General features: G+C 37.7%; 1 protein-coding gene across 1 annotated transcript in view; it reads left to right on the forward strand.

Moving 5' to 3' along the window:
• The window catches only part of LOC136866229 (zinc finger and SCAN domain-containing protein 31), a 62,581-nt gene that overhangs the window by 22,829 nt on the left and 14,936 nt on the right, over nucleotides 1-24,816 (forward strand). Inside the window, exon 6 of the mRNA XM_067143015.2 lies at nucleotides 13,776-13,865. Within this exon, the coding sequence (XP_066999116.2) occupies nucleotides 13,776-13,865 (90 nt within the window). The remainder of the gene's footprint in view (nucleotides 1-13,775; nucleotides 13,866-24,816) is intronic.

The raw sequence follows: 24,816 nt of genomic DNA on the forward strand, positions 1-24,816 counted from the left end.
GTCCACCCAGCTTTCGCTCTCGTAAAGCAAAGTTGGTCTGAAAACAGACTGATGTAAAGATAGTTTCGTCCGGGAGCTGACTTCCTTCTAACAGAATACTGTTGATCGCAACTGCAAGCTCACTGCATTAGCTTTACTGCACAGAAGTATTAAACTTGAAATTTTATGAAACAAAATTCTTTAAAGGTTTTCATTCATTCATTCATTCATTTTCATCAATACCTTATTTCTTTGCCACAATAATATAAATGCATGGCCCAGAATTCGAAACAGAACTTATAAGAATTACTTCATTAAGAAAGGAATGTAGCACTTCAGACTAACAGATTGGCTTGAATAATATAGCACCTCAATTAACCAGACCATGAATAATCACGCTTCTACTGTATATAATATTAAATGGTTTAAAACTTTAATTCTGTATTTTGATTGTTCAACATTTTGAAAACTGTGTCCATTGGGGCAGTTTTAAGTTCCTTACCTTGTAGAAAGTAAAATGAGTGGCTGGCTGCAGAAGTGAATCCAGGGAAAGTTCAATGTACTAATAAAGACACATGGCCAAAATAGGGAAATACGCAGTTGGTGTTGGTGACTTGCATGACCTTTTGTGCTTAGTACATCTTCCATGCGTACAGTAATTTAATATGTAAAATTGGAACTCATTAAATTATTTGAAGAATTGTTGAAGAAATTTTTTTAATATAGAAAAGACCCATGGCACTACAGTACGTATGAGTCTTGGCTTACCAAGTGGCTGCTGCTCAGTCCGAAGTCCTGCAGATTATGATGTGATGCATGATCAGTGCAGTGAATCATCTCGGCTGTTATTTTGGTTTGGTTTGATAGACCGGGGTCGCCATCTCACCGTCCAATAGCTCCTTAATTGTACTCTCACCGGGCGAGTTGGCCGTGCGCGTAGAGGCGCGCGGCTGTGAGCTTGCATCCGGGAGATAGTAGGTTCGAATCCCACTATCGGCAGCCCTGAAAATGGTTTTCCATGGTTTCCCATTTTCACACCAGGCAAATGCTGGGGCTGTACCTTAATTAAGGCCACGGCCGCTTCCTTCAAACTCCTAGACCTTTCCTATCCCATCGTCGCCATAAGACCTATCTGTGTCGGCGCGACGTAAAGCCCCTAGCAAAAAAAAAAAAAAAAAAAAAAATGTAATCTCATACGCTGAGTGGACCTTGAACCAACCCTCAGGTCCAGATAAAAATCCCTTACCTGGCCAGGAATTGAACCCAGTGCCTATGGGTTGGAGACAGACATACTACCCCTACATTCAATATTGAATGCTTCGTGCAATGTTGATAGTCATAAAATTGAGAACTCTAAAACTCCAATATTCATGAAAATGTATTGATCTTTAAAGTTTGATATGTTGAAGGGGATATGCAGCCTCTTAGGACAGCTCTCTCTGCTCATTTTTCATGGTGTAATGGTTATAGAGTCTGGCTGACAAGCAAAAAGCCTGAGTTCAGTTATAGATTTGGAATTTTAATTTTTTTTTATTTTCGTAATAATGAATTTGTAACTTATTAGTTACTAAATTTGACCAAAAATTATTATTGATTTTGGGTTACTTATTTTCAACCTGTACGAATAATGGGCATGCTACTATAAAATAAATAAATAAATTAGCCGTGTGAATCCCCTAAGGGCTATAGCCTCCTGCAATGCAGGGACAGCGCTCAACTTAGCTCATCAGGTGAGCAGGTCCTTAAGAGCATTATTATATTGGTTAATCTGTAGTTTGTTTCATGATAACGTATTTCCGCATATTGTACACTTGTATACTATAACAATGATATATCTTACTTTATTGCAATGTATTATGTATCAGATAGTTATATATCTTAACAGCAAATTGCTGCTATATGCCACTACTTAGTACCGGCAGTTATAATAATTTATTTAGCCACACTTCTGACAAAAATAGTAATATGTTTGTCAACCCACTGATAAATATCTTTACATCATGAGTATGTACTTATGTGTTATACCTACACTACCATTCATCTATTCATCTATATATATAAAGTAGCTTGTCCTGACTGACTGACTGATTCATCATCGCCGAGCCAAAACTACTGGACATTATGAAATGAAATTTTGGGGATACATTCATATTAAGATGTAGGTGCTCGCTAAGGGAGGATTTTTGGATATTCCGTCGCTAAGGGGGTGAAAAGGGGGGTGAAATTTTAAAATGAGTGTATCTATATCTCAAAACTTTAAAAGTTTACAAATGTGAAAATTGGTATTTAGAATCTTCTTTAAAAATAAGGAAACATGTATTTTTTTGTTTTCAGAAAATCCCAATAGGACGAGTGAAAAAGGGCGAAAAAGGGGTTGAATGCCTTTAATCAGGATACCGGTACTTATATCTCAGAAACTGAAGATATTACAGACCTGAAAATTGGTACTTTTGATCTCTTTTAAAAATAAAGAAACACGTATTTTTTTGTTTTTGGAAAATCCAATTAGTGGGAGTGTGAAAAGGGGGTGAATTTTTAAAATGAGTGTATCTGTATCTCAAAATTTTGAAAGTTTACAGATGTAAAAATTGGTATTTAGAATCTTCATTAAAAATAAAGAAACACGTATTTTTTGGTTTTTGGAAAATCCTAATAGGAGGGGTGGAAAGTGTTGAAAAGAGGGTTGAATGCATTTAATAAGGATACTTATATCTTAGAAACCGAAGGTATTACAGGCCTGAAAATTGGTGTTTGGGATCTCCTTCAAAAATAAAGACAATTTTTTTTTTTTTTTTTTTTGGAAACTTCAATTAATGGGGGGTGAATTATTTAAATGAGCGTATCTATATCACAAAACTTTGGAAGTTTACAGATGTAAAAATTGGTATTTAGAATCTTCATTAAAAATAAAGAAACACACATTTTTTTGTTTTCGGAAAATCCTGGTAGGAAGGGTGGAAAAGGGTGAAAAAACGGTTAATGAGGCTACTTATATTTCAGAACCTGAAGATGTTACAGACCTGAAAATTGGTATTTGGGATCTACTTTAAAAATAAAGGAACAGGTATTTTTTCGATTTTGAAAAATCCAAATAATGGGGGTGAAAATGGGGGTGAATTTTTAAAATGAGTGTATCTACATCTTAAAAGTTTAAAAGTTTACAGTTTGGTATTTAGAATCTCCTTTAAAAATTAAAAAACATGTATTTTTTGTTTTCGGAAAATCCCAATAGGAGGGGTGAAACAGGGGTTGAATGCCTTTAATGAGGATACTTATATCTCAGAAAATGAAGATATTACAGACCTAAAAATTGGTATCTGGGATCTCCTTTAATAAAGAAACATTTTTTTTATTTTTTTTTTTTTTTGCTTTTTGAAAATCCAATTAATGGCGGTTAAACAGGAATGACAAATTGGGGTGAATTTTTTGAAAGACTACATCTGCAGAATATCTGAGAAATGTAGAATGTTACAGACGTAAAAAGTGGTATTTGGAATCTCCTGTAAATGTAAAGGAACATAGGTGATTTGTTTTTAGAAATTCCTCTTAAGGGGAACTAAAAAGGGGGTGAAATTTTAAAATGAGAATTTATACAGTATATTTCAAAAAACTTAACATGTTACAGAAGTGAAAAATGGTAATTTTTATCTCTATTAGAAATAAAGAAATGTGTAATTTTAGTTTTCGGAAATACCACTTAAGCTTGGGGGGGGGAGGAATAAAAGTGATTGAAAATGGTGTTGAATTCTTTTAATTAGGCTACTGTTATCTCAAAAATGAAGATGTTACAGACGTGAAATTTGTTATTTGGAATCTGCTTTAAAAGTAAAGAAACACATATTCTCGGAAAATCCGATGAATGGGAGGGGGGAGGTGAATGAATTTAAAATTAATTGATTAATTGTATGAGAATACTGATATCTAATAAAAACTAAAGTTGTTAGGGCCTACAGATGTGAAAATTGGTATTTGGTTCTCCTTTAAAAACAAAGAAAAGCCCGTTTTGGGGGGGGGGGGTATCATCTTGGGGGGCGGGAGTGAAAAAGGAATTGAATTCCTTTCATGAGGACACATAAATCAAAAACGGAAGAAGTTAGAGTCGTGATAATTGGTATTTAGAAGATCCTTTACTATTAAAGAAACAAGTATATTTTGCCGGAATATTCACTTGGGGAGGGGGGGGGGGGAGAGGAGTGTGAAAGTGAAAAAATGTGAATTACCTTTATCTCAAAACTGATGGTAATAGACATGAACATTGGTGCTTGGAATCTCCTTTAAACATCAAGAAACACGCCTTCTTTTAGGTTTTTTTTGGAGGGGGGGGGGGGGGGTAAATAAACTTAATGGCGGTGGGGTGTAAAAGGAGGTGGGACCAATTGATTTCACTGTTCATAATGTATTTATAAGGAGTCTCCGTTGCTCAGGCGGCAGCGCGCCGGCCTCTATAATAAGGTCAACAATGCACGGAAGTATGTCATTCGTATCGCCAGAAATCCCGCACACTTGCCTATGCGCGACAATGGTCCTGGTCACATTCTCAACAATGACAATGGCAGCAGATGTAATTTACCGCCAAATAGTGGTCTTGCATCTTGCTGTGGGGTCCAGAACATATAATAATAATAATAATAATAATAATAATAATAATAATAATAATAATAATAATAATAATAATAATAATAATAAGGTTCTGGACCGTCGTCAAATGTGCGGACCGCGCTGGAAACTGGTCCTGGACGGGTAATGACTAAGAATGCAGACCGGCTGTGGGTTCAGTATCGCCAAGGCACCCAAGACGACACCTTGCTGGATCTCCTGAAAGATTTGATCCATATTAAAAATGCTTATAGGAAAAGATGGCAAAGATTTAGGGACCCAACTGACCGGGTGGAATACCTGGACCTAGCCCGGGAAGTACGAAATCGATTGCTGGAAAGAAAGATTGAAAAATGGGAGAAAACTTGCCATAATCTCTTAGAAAACAAATCAGATGGCAAATTTCGGTGGATTATATATTTTAAAAAATAAGCATTCAATTCTAAATTTCAGTATAATACCGTAGCGAAGCACGGGTATCTTGCTAGTGTACAATAAAACACAATATGATAATGTCTGTTTGAATTAAAATTTTGAGCACAGCGTCTTATTGTGATGTGAGTTCACAGTATCCTTGATGTTGCAATGCTATCTTGTGAAGTTCAAATGGAGTTGTATTAAGAATAAAATGAGATTGCACTAAAACTTGAAGTCCTGCCGATACCCTCCGTTAATGGGTGTGATATGCAGCCAGGTTGAAATAAAGTTAAAATGATCTGTAAGAAGGAAAGGAAATAGAAATTAACTGAAAGACTACAACATGAACAAAATAAGAATACAATGCGCCAAAAATATTAAAACTTACCAATATGATGATATAAATATTGCGTGTGGCGTGCATGTATTGAGGAGATATAAAAGCAACTGGTGTTGTACGGCCACTGGTTACGGAGTTGCACTGGGATGCGCAGTGAATGGAAAGAGGGGTGGAAAGTACCGCCCCTGATGCTATCGTCATACTTCCCCCTTACGTGCTTTTCCTCATTCTCTTTTGCCCTCTTTCTAGGGTATTGGATCACCAATTTAAACAACTGGTTGCCCTCTGCCATGTGCTCGTGAAGGCTATTTTCGCTATCAAATTTTTGCAACTTGTACATTTCTAACTTCTCAATGGCATTCATTTGTTTACCTTTGTTTAACGAATGTAATAAAACCATGTCCCGTTCAATATTAGTGAAATGATGGTTGTTTTCGTGCATGTGTTCACACATTGCAGAGTATCTAGAATGTCTTTGTGCATTCACATGTTCTTTATACCGTACCAACACACTTCTACCCGACTGTCCGACATACTTTTTTTTTGCAGTCTTGGCAAGACAATTTGTATACTCCTGACTTACTGAACCTACTGTTGGTGTTTAAGCTATTCGAATTGAACAAAAATTTATTATTATTATTATTATTATTATTATTATTATTATTATTATTATTATTATTATCTGTCCTAAAGGATACATGGATATTGTGTTTCCTAAAGAGTTTAACCAAGCCGTATGATTGTTTATTAATATAAGTGAATCTAGCAAATTTCTTCTTTTCTTTCTTATTTACAAGTAGAGTGTTAGGTCTATTCACGACCTTACTCTTTATCCTATTGACATAGCTCGTAGGGTAACCATTTCTTCTGGCAATATCTTGGATAATGTTTATCTCTTTATTAAAATCATTTCTATCTAGTGGTGTTCTTACTGCTCTATTGATGAAGCTATAAAATGCCGCTTTCTTGTGTTGTCCCGGGTGGTTCGAGTCTTTCCTGATAACAACATCTGTATGTGTAGGTTTTCTGAATACTTGGTAAATCAGGTTTTATTGTCTCTAGTTACTGTTATGTCTAGGTAGTTTAGACTTTTATTATCTCCCGATTCGATTGTAAACATTATATGTATATCTAGGTTGTTTAATTGGTCTAACAGCTCATTTGGCTTGAGATCTTGTTTGTTAATGATAACGAATGTGTCATCAACAAACCTTAACCATAAGTCTAATCCTTTTATTTTGCCAACTATTTTATTACATTCCATATGGTCCATATATATATCCGCAAGGATACCAGACGCTGGTGATCCCATGGCCAACTCATTAACTTGTTGTTTTCTAATGTGAACGTTAACAAGTTGATGAATTCATCTATTTCTACTCTACTCAACGGACTGCGTGTGTTCAGGTTGTCCTTAACAATGTTGATAGTCTCCGTAATCGGGATATTCGAGTACATATCTTTCACATCAAAGCTGTGCGATAAAATTATATTTTTTGTCCTATCGCAAAAATCTATGGTGTTGCGGAGACTTGTGTCTACATTAAATCTGTAATATTTCTTTAAAAACGTTTGTACAAATTTGGCCGTTTTATATGTGGGACTATTTCTGAAGTTTACAACCGGTCTGATAAGTATGCCTTCTTTGTGTACCTTAGGCATTGCCCTCAATTTAGGTAATCCTGGGTTCATATTTACCAAGTGTTTTGTTTCTTTCGAATTCATCAAAAAATTAGTGTTAGCTAAAATTTGCTTAAATGTCTTTTGCATGTTGTTAGTGGGGTCCTTCTTTATCTGACGAAAGGTATCTCTCTTCAAAAAAATCATTCGTTTTACTGACGTAATCGTCTTTATTCATTAAAACTATAGTATTACCCTTATCACCCTTCGTGACAATTATGTTGTTATCTTTGATCTTCTTATTAATCTTTCGGAGATTGTTATTCGTGTTGACATCTGTGGTAGTCTTATGTTCCATTATTTTACAAATTTTCTTTTTAGTCTCGAACCTCATTTTCTTTTCTTCATTTATAGGTACCTCTGCAATTGCTACTTCAGATTCCGCTATCAGTTTCACTAGTTCCCTGTTTTGAACGGTCTTACTTGTGTGTGGCCTGTTATGTTTAGGACCATTACTTAAGATCTCAACTTCATCATTGTTGAAATCAACGTTGGTCAGATTTTTAAGTGGCGGATAAAATGTGTGTGTTGTTGTGTATGTGTTATTGTTTTGCATTTCATCTTTTGTGATGTGTTTGTCATCAATGAGCTTCTGGTATTTTCTATCTAGAACTTCTTGTATTTTCTTTAGTATTGTAAATAATGAGAGGTCAACGTTAAATTGCGCCTCCTCCCAGTCCAAAACCGAAATTTGACTAGTGATGAATAGGTGTAATTCATAAAGTGTGTTGTTCATCTTTGTTTTTTGTTTTTTTGAGGTGTAAAAGCCTAATTTCATCTTTAATCCACAAGTGATTTACTTTCTGCTGTGTTCTCATTTAGTGATGCAGCAATCTACCTCTCTTTTGTACTGAATTCAAATGTTTAGGTATGACATTACTTTTAATACATTTCTCAAGAAAATTCAGGTCTTTTGAAATATTAAGAATTTTAACCTTGGTATTCTTAAATTTTTAAAATGATTTTTCTAACCTGGCTGGCATAATCACTATTAATAATCTTGACCCTAGTGGCCGGTATTGGATCCGTGTTGACTTAATCACAACAAATATATTGGTAAATGGTCCGCCTAGTCAATACTATTTATTGATTTTTATTTACCTTTCACCTCAACATTATGTCTAGTACATGTTTCGAGAATATTTATGCATTCTCGTCTTCAGCTAGTGGATTAAAATTCCAGTATACAATAAGACCTAGTAAAATAGGAGGGTCCCCATTAAAAATCTAAAACTATGACCATTACAATATAACATTTAAAAGTTTTGAAGGATAAAGACATGGAATTAAATACCATCTTGTCATGTACAATAAAACACAATATGATAATGTCTGTTTGAATTAAAATATTGAGCACAGCATCTTATTGTGATGTGAGTTCACAGTATCCTTGATGTTGCAATGCTATCTTGTGAAGTTCAAATGGAGTTGTATTAAGAAGAAAATGAGATTGTACTAAAACTTAAGTCCTGCCGATACCCTCCATTAATGGGTGTGATATGCAGCCATCTGTAAGAAGGAAAGGAAATAGAAATTAACTGAAAGACTACGACATGAACAAAATGAGAATACAACGCGCCAAAAATATTAAAACTTACCAATGTGATGATATAAATATTGCATGTGGCGTGCACGTATTGAGGAGATATAAAAGCAACTGGTGTTGTACGGCCACTGGTTACGGAGTTTTTTTTTTTGCTTTACGTCGCACCGACACAGATAGGTCTTATGGCAGCGATGGGATAGGAAAGACCTAGGAATGGGAAGGAAGCGGCCGTGGCCTTAATTAAGGTACAGCCCCAGCATTTGCCTGATGTGAAAATGGAAAACAATGGAAAACCATCTTCAAGGCTGCCGACAGTTTCCGAAATTTAACTAAACGCGAGAAAATATAAACTATCCTCTGAATCAGTAATGTACTCTGCCGTATCTTGAGGTGTATCCCATTTTTACTTAATTTCAGTATGTAACATTAAAAATAAAGCAATCATTTTCTTCAGTCTTTTTTTCTAACGAATTAACAGCTGCTATCGGCTTCACTATTTACGCATTTATTACGAAATCGTGTTATCCTCTTTCATTCTGAATTTTCTTTTAGAGAACAGCAGTCAACGGGCATTACTGATTGACTCCGACATCGCCTTTGAATGTCGAACAGACAGCTTGCAGGCGCACATAGTGAGAAAACTATACCGAAGGTCGCATTTTGTGGCAAACGCTTCAGTTTTCTTATTCAAACAGTGCCGCCTAACCTAACTTAACCGCGTACGTACCTTGGAAACATGTATCAAGAACCAATAGAAAAGTGATAACCTTCTAGCTATAAATTTAGGTGGGAATTGCCGTACCAAAATTTAACCAGACACAAGAAAATATATAATCTTACCTCAGAAATCAGTGAGGCACTCTGACATTTCTTTAGGTGTATCAATTTCTGTGTAGAGTCGATCATTTACTTAGCCTTTACTTCTAACAAGTTAACAACTGGTATCAACCACATTATTTACAAATTTATTATGAAAACATTTTCTCCCCTTTCATTTCTGATTTCTTTATAGAACAGCAGTGGACGGGTATTACTAATTGTCTCCAACATCACCTTCGAATGTCAATGAGGGAGTTTGCTAGTGGACATAGTGAGGAAACGATACAGAAGATGATCATTCGCATGCAAGATAATCACTGAGTTCATGAATGTCGGTAACAGAAAATATCGCGCACGCTTAATCACTTGTAATAACGGATGCTCTTGCTGTAACTGAAGGATAATACACAGTTTAGTATAGGAATTTTAAAGGGACAGACAAAAACTGTCGTTACAGCGGGTTTTTCGTTATGTACCGTACTCGTTATAGCGGACTTCTACTGTAGTTTAAACATTATTTAATGGAATTTTGTGTTGAAATAAATATCAATACTAGCATTTCCTAAACTGTAACAATTTTGTTAAAATTAATTTGGAAAATTTCATCACTGTTGTTGTTGTTGTTTGAGTCATCAGTCCATAGACTGGTTTGATGCAGCCCTCCATGCCACCCTATCCTGTGCTAACCTTTTCGTTTCTACGTAACTACCGCATCCTACATCTGCTCTAATCTGCTTGTCATATTCATACCTTGGTCTACTCCTACCGTTCTTACCACCTACACTTCCTTCAAAAACCAACTGAACAAGTCCTGGGTGTCTTAAGACGTGTCCTATCATTCTATCTCTTCTTCTCGTCAAATTTAGCCAAATCGATCTTCTCTCACCAATTCGATTCAGTATCTCTTCATTTGTGATTTGATCTATCCATCTCACCTTCAGCATCCTTCTGTAACACCACATTTCAAAAGCTTCTAGTCTCTTTCTTTCTGAGCTAGTTATCGTCCATGTTTCACTTCCATACAATGCCACACTCCACACGAAAGTGTTCAAAAACATCTTTCTAATTCCTATATCAATGTTTGAAGTAAGCAAATTTCTTTTCTTAAGAAAGCTCTTCCTTGCTTGAGCTAATCTGCATTTTAAGACTTCATTTCTTAATTTAATATTTCCTGCATCACCTGCCTTCGTTCGACTGCACTCCATTACCTTTGTTTTGGACTTATTTATTTTCATCTTGTACTCCTTACCCAAGACTTCGTCCATACCATTCAGCAGCTTCTCGAGATCTTCTGCAGTCTCAGATAAAATAACAATATCATCGGCAAATCTCAAGGTTTTGATTTCCTCTCCTTGGATTATGATTCCCTTTCCAAATTCCTCTTTGATTTCCGTTACTGCCTGTTCTATGTAAACATTGAAAAGGAGGGGGACAAACTGCAGCCTTGCCTCACTCCTTTCTGGATTGCTGCTTCTTTTTCAAAGCCCTCGATTCTTAACACTGCAGACTGATTTTTATACAGATTGTAGATAATTCTTCGTTCTCGGTATCTGATCCCAATCACCTTCAGAATCGTAAATAGCTTGGTCCAATCAACATTATCAAATGCCTTTTCTGGATCTATGAATGCCATGTACGTGTGCTTGTCCTTCTTGATTCGATCCTTTAAGATCAGATGTAAAGTCAGGATTGCTTCACGTGTTCCTACATTTCTTCTGAAGCCAAATTGATCTTCTCCCAACTCAGCTTCCACTTGTTTTTCCATTCTTCTGTAAACAATACATGTTAAAATTTTGCAGGCATGAGATACTAAACTAATGGTGCAATAGTTTTCACACCTGTCAGCACCGGCTTTCTTGGGAATAGGTATAACAACATTCTGCTGAAAATCGGATGGGACTTCTCCTGTCTCATACATCTTACACACTAAATGGAATAACCTTGTCATGCTGGTTTCTCCTAAGGAAGTCAGTAATTCAGAGGGAATGTCATCAATTCCAGGTGCCTTGTTCCTATTTAGGTCGCTCACAGCTCTGTCAAACTCTGACCTCAAAATTGGGTCTCCCATTTCATCAGCATCAACAGCCTCTTCTTGTTCCATAACCAAATTCTCTACATCTTCACCTTGATATAACTGCTGGATATGTTCCTGCCATCTTTCTGTTTTGTCTTCTTTCCCTAGAAGTGGCTTTCCATCTGAGCTCTTAATATTCATACACCTAGATTTCCTTCCTCCAAAGGTCTCTTTGATTTTCCTGTATGCAGCATCTACCTTTCCTAGGACCATACAGCCTTCGACATCCTTGCACTTCTCCTTCAGCCATTCTTCCTTAGCTATCTTGCACTTTCTATCCACTTGATTCTTTAATCGCCTGTATTCTTTTCTGCCTTCTTCATTTCTAGCATTCTTGTATTTTCGTCATTCATCAATCAGGTCTAGTATCTGCTGAGTTATTCACTGATTCTTAGTTGATCTTTTCTTCCTTCCTACCATTTCTTCAGCAGCCCTGCAGACTTCATTTTTCATGACTATCCACTCTTCCTCTATTGTGTTTCCTTCAGCCTTTTCATTTAGTCCTTTTGCCACATGTCCCTTGAAACAATCCCTCTCACTCTTTTCTTTCAACTTGTCTAGATCCCATCTTTTTGCATTCTTTCGTTTCTTCAATCTCTTCAGCTTCAGATGGCATTTCATGACCAACAAGTTGTGGTCAGAGTCCACGTCTGCTCCTGGGAAAGTTTTGCAATCTAACACCTGGTTTCTGAATCTCTTCCTAATCATAATGAAGTCTGTTTGATACCTTCCAGTATCTCCAAGTCTCATCCACCTATACAGCCGTCGTTTGTGGTGTTTGAACGAAGTATTGGCAAGGACTAAATTATGATCAGTGCAGAATTCTACCAGTCGACTTCCTCTTTCATTCCTTTGTCCCAATCCAAATTCTCCTACTGTATTACCCTCTCTTCCTTGGCCTACCACTGCATTCCAGTCTCCCATCACAATTAGATTCTCGTCACCTTTTACATATTGTATTAAATCTTCTATCTCTTCATATATTTTTTCGATTTCCTCGACATCCACTGAGCTAGTAGGCATATAGACCTGCACTATTGTGGTGGGCATTGGTTTGGTGTCTATCTTGACAACAATAATTCTTTCACTATGCTGGTCGTAGTAGCTTACCCGCTGCCCTATTTTCTTATTCATTATTAAACCAACTCCTGCATTTCCTCTGTTTGATTTTGTGTTGATAATTCAGTAGTCGCCTGACCAAAAATCCTGTTCTTCCTGCCAACGTACTTCACTTATACCAACTACATCTAACTTTAGTCTATCCATCTCCCTTTTCAGATTTTCTAATCTACCACGATTCAGACTTCTCACATTCCATGCTCCGACTCGCAGAATGTCAGTATCCATCTTCCTGATGATCGCCCCCTCTCGTGTAGTCCCCACCCAGAGATCCGAAAGCGGGACTAGATTACCTCCGGAATATTTTACCCGGGAGGAAGCCATCATCAGTACATCATTCATACAGAGAGAGCTGCATGTCCTCGGGAGTTAGTTACGGCTGTAGTTTCCCGTTGCTTTCAGCCGTGTAACAGTATCAACACAGCTAAGCCATGTTGAGTATTATTACAAGGCCATATCAGTCAATCATCCAGACTGTCGCCCTTGTAACTTCTGAAAGGCTGCTACCCCCCTTTTGATGAGCCATTCGTTAGTCTGGTCTCTCAACAGATACACATCCGATATGGTTGCACCTGCGGCTCGGCTATCTGCTTCATTGGGATACGCAAGCCTCCCCACCGCGGCAAAGTCACATGGTTCACAGGGGAGGATTTCATCTCTATGGAAGCAAAATGTCCCCATTTCTGGTACTCGTTTTTGCTTTGTGGTATGGTATTTTTTAAATCTTTTTTTAAAGTTAGCCCCTCCCTTCAGGGAATCCTGGATCTGCCTCTGGCTGGCTGGAAAAAGACCTAAACCATAAATTTCACTGCTTGGAACCAGAGGAAAAGGAATGTAAATGTGGAGAAACTTATGAACGATAAAAGTAACTTAGCTGAAATTTAATGGAGAAAGGTCGGTACCTTAAAAATTTAGTATTTAATGTGAAAACATTTTAAGTGAATAGCATATTAGTGTAGTTTGGCTTTTATTCTGAAAGTCAAAAAACCTTGCTTAAAGGATATTTTCTGATCCATAAATAAGTTTAATAAATTATTTAAATTAAGTAAAACATCTTAACTTATACTGTTTGGTAAGTCTCTGGGTTGTACCACTAGAGAGACCTATGTGTTTGACAATCAGTGCATGAGATACATTTAATACTGCAAATCCAAACCCAAAATCTCTTTAAAAATTCTTGTGACTGTTTGCTTTGTTTTTATTAGGAGCCACATGCCTTCTACATCAAGGAGGAAAATCAATCCGATGACAATACTGATCCAGGAAAGGAGCTACCATACCCTCGGGAGATGCTGGTGAGTACCTACCTGCAACTGTAATTGAAACATGAAATGTGTTGACATTTGGCTTAGCATTTAAATTGATCAGGGGAAGTTTTCTTCCCTCATTTATTATCTGAATGAAAGAAAAATCATAACCTCAGAGTTTGATCAAAAATTAGATGTATGGCTTTTCAGGCGTTTGCTCTATTAACCAGCATTTCGTCTTAGGTCTGACACTAGACTCTTCAGAGTGGGATGTGTCAGACCCTACCCACTGATGCTGGGGTGTATGCAGGTGAACTTATCAGAAGCCTTTTATTAGGCACAGTCTGATAACTGCATACGGGAGATAAGACTCCACAATGGAATTAATGCCCGCCTAGCAATTCCAAATGGAAATTCTAAGTTTGACTTCAAATATTATAAGTTGTCCTCATGGTGTAAGGAAAAATTGTGGCTGATATTGAAGGATGGCAAATGACAAAAAAGATAATCTGAGAAGAGGTGCAGGTTGGAAGGAAATAAGAGTTAGAAATGTTTCTGGAAGTAAGGAGAAATCGAAGGAACTTACTAGGAAATTGAATCCAGCGAAGAAATCAGCTAAGGAAAACATGTAGCTGCAGTCGCTTAAATGTGGTCAGTATCCAGATTTCGGGAGATGGTGGGTTCGAACCCCACTGTCGGCAGCCCTGAAGATGGTTTTCCGTGGTTTCCCATTTTCAAACCAGGTAAATGCTGGGGCTGTACCTTAATTAAGGCCATAGCCACTTCCTTCCCACTCGTAGCCCTTCCTGTCCCATCGTCGCCATATGACCTATCTGAATATAAGTCATTACAGACAGAATTAACCAACATGGTGAAAATAATCAATTATGAGGCCTATCTATGTCAGTGCAACGTAAAACAACTTGTAAAAAAAATTTAAAAAAGGAAAACATGGCCGGGCTGAGTGGCTCAGATGGTTGAGGCGCTGGCCTTCTGACCTCAACTGGGCAGGTTCGATCCTGGCTAAGTCTGGTGGTATTTGATGGTTCTCAAATACATCAGCCTCATGTCAGTAGATTTAGTGGCACGTAAAAGAACTCCTGCGGGAAAAATTCCGGCACCTCGGCGTCTCTGAAAAGTGTAAAAGCAGTTAGTGGGACGTAAAGAAATAAAATTATTATTAAGATTAACATGATGGCAGGCATGATTGACAGTCGTACAAATTTTAGTGAAAAATGGAGGGCAGAAACGGGTTCCAAGAAGGACGTTCCAAGAATCATTAATGAACAAGGGGAGTGAGTATGTGAGGAACTTCAGAAGGCAGCAGTATTCAGTCAGCAGTATGTAAGGATTGTTGGATACGAGGTAAATGTCCAGATAGAGAAGGTGACTAATACTAACGAAGTATTGAAATTTACCTATGATAACAATGACATTTACAATAAGATACAAAAGTTGAAAACTAGAAAAGCAGCTGGGATTGATAAGAATTCTGGGGATATACTAAAAACAGTGGGTTCCGATATAGTACCATATCTGAAGTACTTATTCGACTGTTGTTTGCATGAAGGAGCTGCACCAAATGAATGGAGAGTTGCTATAGTAGCCCCTGAGTAGTAAGAAAAGGGTGATAGACATAAAGCTGAAAATTACAGGCCAGTCAGTTTGACGTGCATTGCACTAAGCTTTGGGAAAGCATTCTTTCTGATTATATTAGACATGTTTGCAAAATTAATAACTGGTTCGATAAAAGGCACTTCAGGTTTAGGAAAGGTTATTCCACTGAAGCTCAACTTGTAGGATTCCAGCAAGATATAACAGATATCTTGGATTCAGGAGGTTAAATAGAGTGTATTGCGATTGACCTATCTAAGGCATTTGATATGGTAGATCATGCGAGACTACTGGTAAAAATTAGTGCAATTGGACAAGACAAAAGAGTGACTGAATGGGTGGCTCTTTTCCTAGAAAATAGAACTCATAAAATTAGAGTACGGTAGTTCAAGCTTTATCTGATCCTGTAATCATTAAGAGGGGAATTCATCATGGCAGTATTATTGGACCTTTATGTTGTGTTATACATATAAATTATATGAGTAAAGAACTGGAAATGGAGATAAGATTTGTTTGCAGATGGTGTTATTCTGTATAAAGAAATAAGTAAGTTACAAGATTGTGAGCAACTGCAAGATGACCTTGACAAATTTGTGAGATGGACAGTAGACAATTGTATGATGATAAATGTGGTTAAAAGTCAGGTTGTGAGTTTCACAAATAAGAAAAGTTCTCTCAGTTTTAATTGCTGTGTTTATGAGGTGAAAGTTGGTTATGGGGATTACTGTAAGTACCTAGGTGTTAATATAAGGAAAGATCTTCATTGGGGTAATCAGATAAATGGGATTGTAAATAAAGGGTACAGATCTCTGCACATGTTTATGAGGGTGTTTAGGGATTGTAATAAGGATGTAAAGGAGAGGGCATATAAGTCTCTGGTAAAACCCTAACTAGAGTATGGTTCCAGTGTATGGGATGCTGACCAGGATTACTTGATTCGAGAACTGGAAAAAATCCAAAGAAAACCAGCTTGATTTGTTCTGGATGATTTCTGACAAAATAGTAGTGTTACGAAAATGTTGAAAACTTTGGGCTGGGAAGACTTCGTAGTAAGGAGACGAGATGCTCATCTATGTGGTATGTTCTAAGCTGTCAGTGGAGAGATGACATGGAATGCCATTAGAAGACGAATAAGTTTCAGTTGTGTTTTAAAAAGTGAATATGAAAAAAAGTTTAATTCAAGAGGACAAATTGGGGCAAATATTCATTTATAGGAAGGGGAGTATTTGGCCTGGGGATGTGGCAACCTCATCGCCCAGTGGGCAACCACTACACTCAGCCTTATGATTATTGGCGGGTAAACCATAGATCTAACTGAGATGAGGAAATTCTTGTCAGGCACTGACCATCTAATGCAAAACGAAACACTTGCATGAAGGTCCACAATAGGCCTCGGAAGTCAGTGGTTACCATCTTTATCGCTTTCAAACATAAAGAAAGCCTTGGATCGAAGTTACTACCTAATGTGACAGAGTCTTTGAGCAGATCTGTCAGGTACGATGGCCAACAAGTTTCTGATGATAGATGGATTTGCAAGAAGAGAAAAGTACAAATTGGGGCCATAAATATATTGACCCTAACTGGTAAGACAGAAGAACTCACAGATACGATGGAAAGAAGGAATATATCTATATTATGTCTGAGCAAAACAAAATGGAGAAAGACAGGTAGCAAGATTCTCAACGGTAGCTGAAAATTATATTGGTGTGGACTGGAAAAGGAGCCAGAAAATGATGTGGGATTTTTACTGTCAAAAGATATGGATGCTGTCACGGAAGTTTCCTACAAGAATGACAGGATTATATAATTATCAATACAGTTAGAGCCAACAAATTATGTGATTGTACAAGTGTACAATCTAGCACTGCTAGGACTGGATGCAGTGCTGACGATAAAGAACAACAATTTCTTCAAGACTTAGATGATGTGATGATCGATGAAGAAAACATCATTATTGGAGACCTAAATGCACAAGTTGGAGCAAACAGGCAAGGTTGTGAGGATATCGTTGGGCCACATGGGTTTGGAAACAATAGGTGAACAACTGATTGATCTTTCTAGAAGAAATGATGGCATGATCATCAAGAACACTTTCTTCAAAAAATGGGAAAGCCATAAAATAACAAAGTATAGCTGGGATGGCAAACATAAAACTTTGATCTAATATGTCATCACAAACGAAGGTGGGGGGGAAATGGTTGACTGATGTCAAGGTCATTCCCAGTGAAAGTATAGACAGCGACCATAGATTGCTGATGATGGACTTGAACCATATGACAAATGTAACTCAGAAGAAAACAAAGAAGAAATTTAAAATAAAGACATGGAAATCAGAAAAAGCCCAGTTCCAGGAAGAGTATCAAAATAGAATATGACAAAGCCTGCCACAGGGAGAAACAACAACAGTAGAGGAAGCGTGGAAAATTTTGAAAGATTTATTTGTGGGAGAAGCTAAAGAACTCTGAGGGATAACAGGATCAACCAAAAAGGAAAAAGGAAAAAGACACACCTTGGTGGAACAACAAAGTGGAAACAGCCATTAAAGCAAGAAACCAAGCAAAAAGTATGCTAGATAAATAAAAGAAAAAGAAAAGCATCCAAGACCAAGTAAGCCAAGAAGTTAATAGACTACTGGAACTTTATAGAACAAAGAAACTCATAGTTAAGAGGGTAGTAAGAGAAGAGAAGTAAAAAGTATGGAATGATTTTGTGGATAAATTGGAATTAGACAAATGTAACTCAGAAGAAAACAAAGAAAACGCATACAAAATGCTTTATTTACAATTAATTATATGCAAGTTACCTGTTAAACATGCACATAACCTAATTAACTGCCATCACAACAGAACACCATATCAACAAACCACCATTTTTAACAACTGCCTAACACTAAGCACATGAAGATTACAACCTTGAAACAGTTGACTGCTGACTGCTTACAAACATGTCATGCACAACACGAGGTCACAAGTACAATTACTGTTAAACCATAACTCACCGGGCGAGTTGGCCGTGCGCGTAGAGGCGCGCGGCTGTGAGCTTGCATCCGGGAGATAGTAGGTTCGAATCCCACTATCGGCAGCCCTGAAAATGGTTTTCCGTGGTTTCCCATTTTCACACCAGGCAAATGTTGGGGCTGTACCTTAATTAAAGCCATGGCCGCTTCCTTCCAACTCCTAGGCCTTTCCTATCCTATCGTCGCCATAAGACCTATCTGTGTCGGTGCGACGTAAAGCCCCTAGCAAAAAAAAAAAAACATAACTCCTCTCACCATTGAGATTGTTGCTTTATATAGGTTACCTGGCCAGGTTTCCAGAAGGTTATGCCACCAAATACCTTCTCGTAAATTCTAGAGTGCTTAATACATACTGTAGATATAATGTACAGAATATTCTACAATCATCTAGTGTCAAAGATACGTCATTCTGGTTGTTACAGTGTGTTTCAGAATACTGTAGTGGATTATACATCGTATAAACAGGTAATAATAAATTATATACTATTAATTACAGGTTCTTACATTAACTGAACTCATATAAAAATCTATATACAGCACGTTTCATGACATAACCTCGCAAACAATGTGATCATCCGACGACGTAAATAATAATAATAAGTAGACGTAAACACTTCACAGCCATACCTCAAAGTCATAAAATAATAATCATAATCGTAAAATAATAATAATAATAATTTAGCTCGATACTTGCATTATTTACCCAAGGGTTAAAGAATATTGTTTTCAAGTTATATCAGTCTATTACACTTGCATCAGTAGTCAAGAACAGAAGATGTGAGCAAAAGGATATAAAGGCACTAGGAGGAGACAACAGAACCTTAGTGTGGGAAGGAGATGAAATCAGGAGTGAATTTAAGACCTTTTTTGATAAGCTTTTAAGTGGAGTAGCAAGCACTACATCAGACAGTGAAGAACCCTGTAGTAGCAACGAGGAAAGTAGAAGCATAGAAACACTAATTACATGGCTGAAGATAGATAAGTCCCTGAAAAGTATGAGGAAAGGAAAAGCAGTTGGAGTGGATGAGCTAAGTGCAGATATGTTGCGAGCAGCAGGAACTCCAGCAATCCAGTGGTTATATAGTCTCCTTAACACAGTATGGCAGGAAAACAGCATCACAGAAGACTGGAAGAAGGGTATAATCATATCTCTTTTCAAGAAGGGAAGTGGACGGAAATGCATCAGCTACCGTGGAATTACTCTGCTCTCTCGTGGTCTAAAACTTGTGGAAAACATCATAGAGAGTAGATTAATAGGAATTGAAGAACCTTTATTGGAAGAGGAACAATACGGTTTAGGCCTGGAAGAACAACTACAGACCTTATCTGTGCTGTCAGGATGTTAATGGAAAAGCACTGGGAAAAAGAAAAAAAAAAAACCACTTTTTCTACTATTCCTAGACATCGAAAAGGCTTATGATAGTGTACCAAGGGAGCCTATCTGGGAATGTCTAAGAGCCGGGAGTTTGTGACAGTTTTATTGCAAAAGTGAAGATGCTGTATGAAAAAAATAGAAGTTGTGTGCAAGTGAGTTGTGGGCTGTCCAAATGGTTTGAAACAAAGAGAGGAATACAGCAAGTCAGTGCTTTGTCACCCCTCCTATTTATCACTGTGATGTATGTCATAACAAAGGCACTAAAAAGGAAGGAGCAGCAGGACTTGCAAGCATTCATCTTTGCAGACAACGTGGTGATCTGGAGTGAAACCGAAAATGATGTGGAGGTAAAGCTGCAGAAATGGAGATGATGGTGATGAAGTTACAAAGGGGAAATGACAAACCACAAATCGGAATAAATGACACCAAAGTAGACAGTGTTCCATTGTTTTACTGGGGTAGTATAGTATCAAAAACCTTACCACCAATTCAGACAGCTGTGGGATAAACAAGTACCATTGAAAGCTAAGATGACATTATATAAATCATATTATACACCCATCCTCATGTATAGCCTGAAAATTACCACATTAATGAGACAAGACAACTCACAACTCCAAGCTGCAGAAATGAAGTTCCTATGCACCATGATACAGAAGACCAGGAAGGACAAGTTTAGAAATGAAAAAGTCTGAGAGGCAGTGGAAATAGGAGACTCCCTGCTACAGATGATCCAGAAAGCAAGAATGAAGTGGTTTGGCCATGTAAGAAGGATGAGTGCAAGCAGGACTGCAAGAAGAGAATATGAAAGAGAAGTAAAAGAAAAAAGACCAGCTGGCAGACCCAAAGAAAAATGGACCGATCTGCTGAAGGAAGATGTCGAGGAGAGAGGACAAGATTGGGAACAGATTACAAGAGAACAGTGGTTCATAGACAGACAATCTGGAGGGGGCTCATACATCATACCCAGGCAACTGGAGATGGTCAACGATGATGATGATGATGATGATGATGATGATGATGAGAAAGGGGAGTTAGGAATTGGAATGATTTACCAAGGAAGTTGTTCAGTAAATTTCCAAATTCTTTGCAATTATTCATGAAATGACTAGGAAAACAACAGATAGTGAATCTGCTACTTGGGCAACTGCCCTAAATGCAGATCAGTGGTGATTGATGAAAGGATTTCAATGGTTTGATACTTCTTATAGCAGTACTAATCAAATTTGTACACACAAGATTCTTTACTTCTATGAAGCATAATATATTAGTCGTATGTTTGGGTCAGAGCAGTAGGCTTTTGTATTTACTTTGAATGTGGTCTATAGTGAGGCATTCCTCCTCATTTATTGTTTCCAAAACTGTTTCTGTATTCAGCTTAAGTGACCAATGAAGTATGAAACATACTTAGTAGCTCCTTTCATGAAGTGAGTTGGCCGTGCATTTAGTGTCGCATAACTCTGAGCTTGCATTCAGGAGATAGTGAGTTCAAACCCCACTGTTGGCAACCCTGAAGATGGTTTTCCATAATAATAATAATAATAATAATAATAATAATAATAATAATAATAAGGTTATCGTTTTCACGTCCCACTAACTACTTTTGACAGTTTTCTGAAACACCAAGGTGCCAGAATTTTTGTCCCATGGGAGTTCTTCTATGTGCCAGTAAATCTAACAACATGATGCTGACATATTTGAGTACCTTCACATACCATTGGACTGAGCCAGGATTGAACATGCCAAGTTGGGGTCAGAAGGCCAGCACCTCAACATTTTGAGCTAGTCAGCCCGGCCCAGGTCTTCCATGGTTTCCTATTTTCATACCAGACAAATGCTGGGGCTGTACCTTAATTAAGACCATGGCCACTTCCTTCCCACTCCTAGCCCTTACATATCCCATCATCGCCATAAGACCCATCTGTATTGGTGCGATGTAAAGCCAATAGTAAAAGAAAAAAAAAAGAGAGAGAACATGGCGTTAGGCACCCCATGATGTGCCTGCTAGTTTCTTGATTACTAGGTGAGTTGGCTGTGCGGTTAGGTGCGAGCAGCTGTGAGCTCGCATCCAGGAGATGGTGGGTTCAAATCCCACTGTTGGCAGCCTTGAAGATCATTTTCTGTGGTTTCCCATTTTCACACCAGGCAAATGCTGGGGTTGTACCTTAATTAAAGCCACAGCCGCTTTCTTCCCATTCCTAAGCCTTTTCCGTCCCATTGTCGCCATAAGACCTATCTGTGTCGGAGCAACGTAAAGCAAATACCAAAAAAAAAATTCTTGATTATGTTAATCCTTGCACAAACCAACTGTCCAGTGTCACTGTAGTGCTGCCTGAAATATAAGACTCAGTCCAGTTTTACACCAAGATGTTTTAGTGTGTCACAGTGTTCAAGCTTCTGTTGTCTCTATCTTACTTTTAGTTTCATCCTGACTTCTCTATATCTTAAATGAAAAGCACACACATCTGGGCTTTGCTAGGTTTTGGATTGAGGTGATTCATCTCATCTTGTCTAATCATGATTATTCATTGTGTGCTGTTGATTGACAGTATTATATGATGAACTAAGTTCAGTGAAGGCTATTTCTGACACCTGTCTTTGTTTGTATCCATCCTCAATGTGCTGTGTTAGATTCAAGATCTGACCATAACATGATATACCAGGTCTAAAGCCTTCTTGTTCAGGGATAAAAACATTGTCAGTGATGGTAGCCACTTGATTGAGAACCTTTTCCTTCAGAATTTTGTACTGATAGCATAAAAGAATGACAGGGTGAAGGTTCATTGCTTCATTTGGTTCCTTACTGGTTTCAGAAGGGCAGCAATTCAACCTTTCTCCCACATTTTAGGAATCTTCATAGTGGTAATGTAGTTGTTTATGAGTTCAAGGATCCACTTAAAGTGTTGCAGGACCAAAATATGTTTATGTGCTCTGTTCTTAGGTTGTCCGGCCCTGGTGCTTTGTTATATTCTTCATGCCTTGTATTGTGTCTTGCAATGTTTTCATGGCATTGTAGAAGAGAGAGTGTGGTCAGTGGTTAAGAGTAAGTAGGATAAAAACAGGTGTGGTTTCAGACCACAGAGGAGCTATCGGGATCAAATTTTCAGTATGCGCATGGTAATTAAAAACCGCCGAGAGGGATAGATAGTATGACATAGTACCAAGGGAAAAAAATGTTCACCATACTGGGGACTTTGGGATTAAGTGCAGGTAATTAAAAGCATTCAAAAGCATTTATATTTACAATTGGGCTGCAGTGAGAATTGATGGTAGATTGAGTTCTTGGTTCGAAGTACTTACAGGGGTTAGACAAGACTACAATCTTTTACCTGTGCTGTTCATTGTTTACATGGATCATGTACTGAAAGGTACTGTATAAAGTTGCAGGGAGGGATTCAGTTAGGTGGAAATGTAGTAAGCAGTTTGGCCTATGCTGATGAATGTCTTAATGGCAGATTGTGCTGAAAAGCTGCAGTCTAGTATCCTGGATCTTGAAAATAGGTGCAATGAGTATGATATGAAAATTAGCCTTTCCAAGACTAGAGTGATGTCAGTAGGTAAGAAACGTAAGAGAACTGAATTTCAGGTAGAGAATACAAAGCTGGGATAGGTAGATAATTTTCAGTACTTAGGATTTGTATTCTCCCACAGTGGTAGTATAGTAAGTGAGACTGGATCAAGGTGCAGAAAAGCTAATGTAGTGAGTTTGCAGTTGCGATTAAGTATTCTGTAAGAAGGAAGTCAGCTCTCAGACAAAACTATCTCTATACCGGTACCGGTCTGTTTTCAGATCAGCTTTGCTTTACGGGAGTGAAAGCTGAGTTGGACTCAGGTTATCTTGCTCATAAGTTAGAAGTAACAGACATGAAAGCAGCAAGAATAATTGCTTGTATAAACAGGTGGGAACAATGGCAGGAGGCTATTCAGAATGAGGAGATAAAGGCTAAATTAGGAATGAACGGGATTGATGAAGCTGTTACAGACTATGAATCTCATGTTAAATCCATATTGATGGTTGAACTTCTTACAAAATTGTACAAAACTATTTTAATCCTCCTAGTCAATACTATGTATTTTACGTCCAGTTAAGAAGAAATTTTACATATAAAGTTCTTAGGTTGTCCAGCCCTGGTGCCTTGTTATTTTCTTCATGCCTTGTATTGTGTCTTGCAATTTGTTCATGGCATTGTAGAAGAGAGTGTGTGGTCAGTGGTTAAGAGTAAGTAGGATAAAAACAGGTGTGGTTTCAGACCACAGAGGAGCTATTGGGATCAAATTTTCAGTTTGCGCATGGTAACTGAAAACTGCCGAGAGGAATAGATAGTATGACAGAGTACCAAGGGAAAAAATGTTCACCATACTGGGGACTTTGGGATTAAGTGCAGATAATTAAAAACATTCAAAAGCATTTATATTTACAATTGGGCTGCAGTGAGAATTGATGGTAGATTGAGTTCTTGGTTCGAAGTACTTACAGGGGTTAGACAAGACTACAATCTTTTACCTTTGCTGTTCATTGTTTACATGGATCATGTACTGAAAGGTGCTGTATAAAGTTGTAGGGAGGGATTCAGTTAGGTGGAAATGTAGTAAGCAGTTTGGCCTATGCCGATGACTTTGTCTTAATGGCTTATGTAAAGTTACATATAAATATTTATATGTAAAGTTTCTTCTTAATTGTATGTAAAATATATATAGTATTGGCTAGGAGGATTAAAATATTTTTGTACAATTTTGTGCGCCCTTTATTCCCGGTTGGAATCATCATCATCATCATTATCATTGTTCAGGTCCAGTTTCCCGGGTATGGTGTACAAGCACTCACCACTTCTTCCTGTCAGAATATAGTTTCTGTTCCTATATCTCCTCCCACTTGACACTCCTCTTGCTGACCTCTGATTTCACTGTGCCTATCCATCGATTCCTCAATCTCCCTATTTCTCTCTCCCCTCTCACTTCTCTGTCAAAGTAATTTTGCTTTCTGGGGTATTTTG

Source organism: Anabrus simplex, chromosome 3 (assembly GCF_040414725.1).
Source record: "Anabrus simplex isolate iqAnaSimp1 chromosome 3, ASM4041472v1, whole genome shotgun sequence".
In the NCBI taxonomy this organism is placed as follows: Eukaryota; Metazoa; Arthropoda; class Insecta; order Orthoptera; family Tettigoniidae; genus Anabrus; species Anabrus simplex.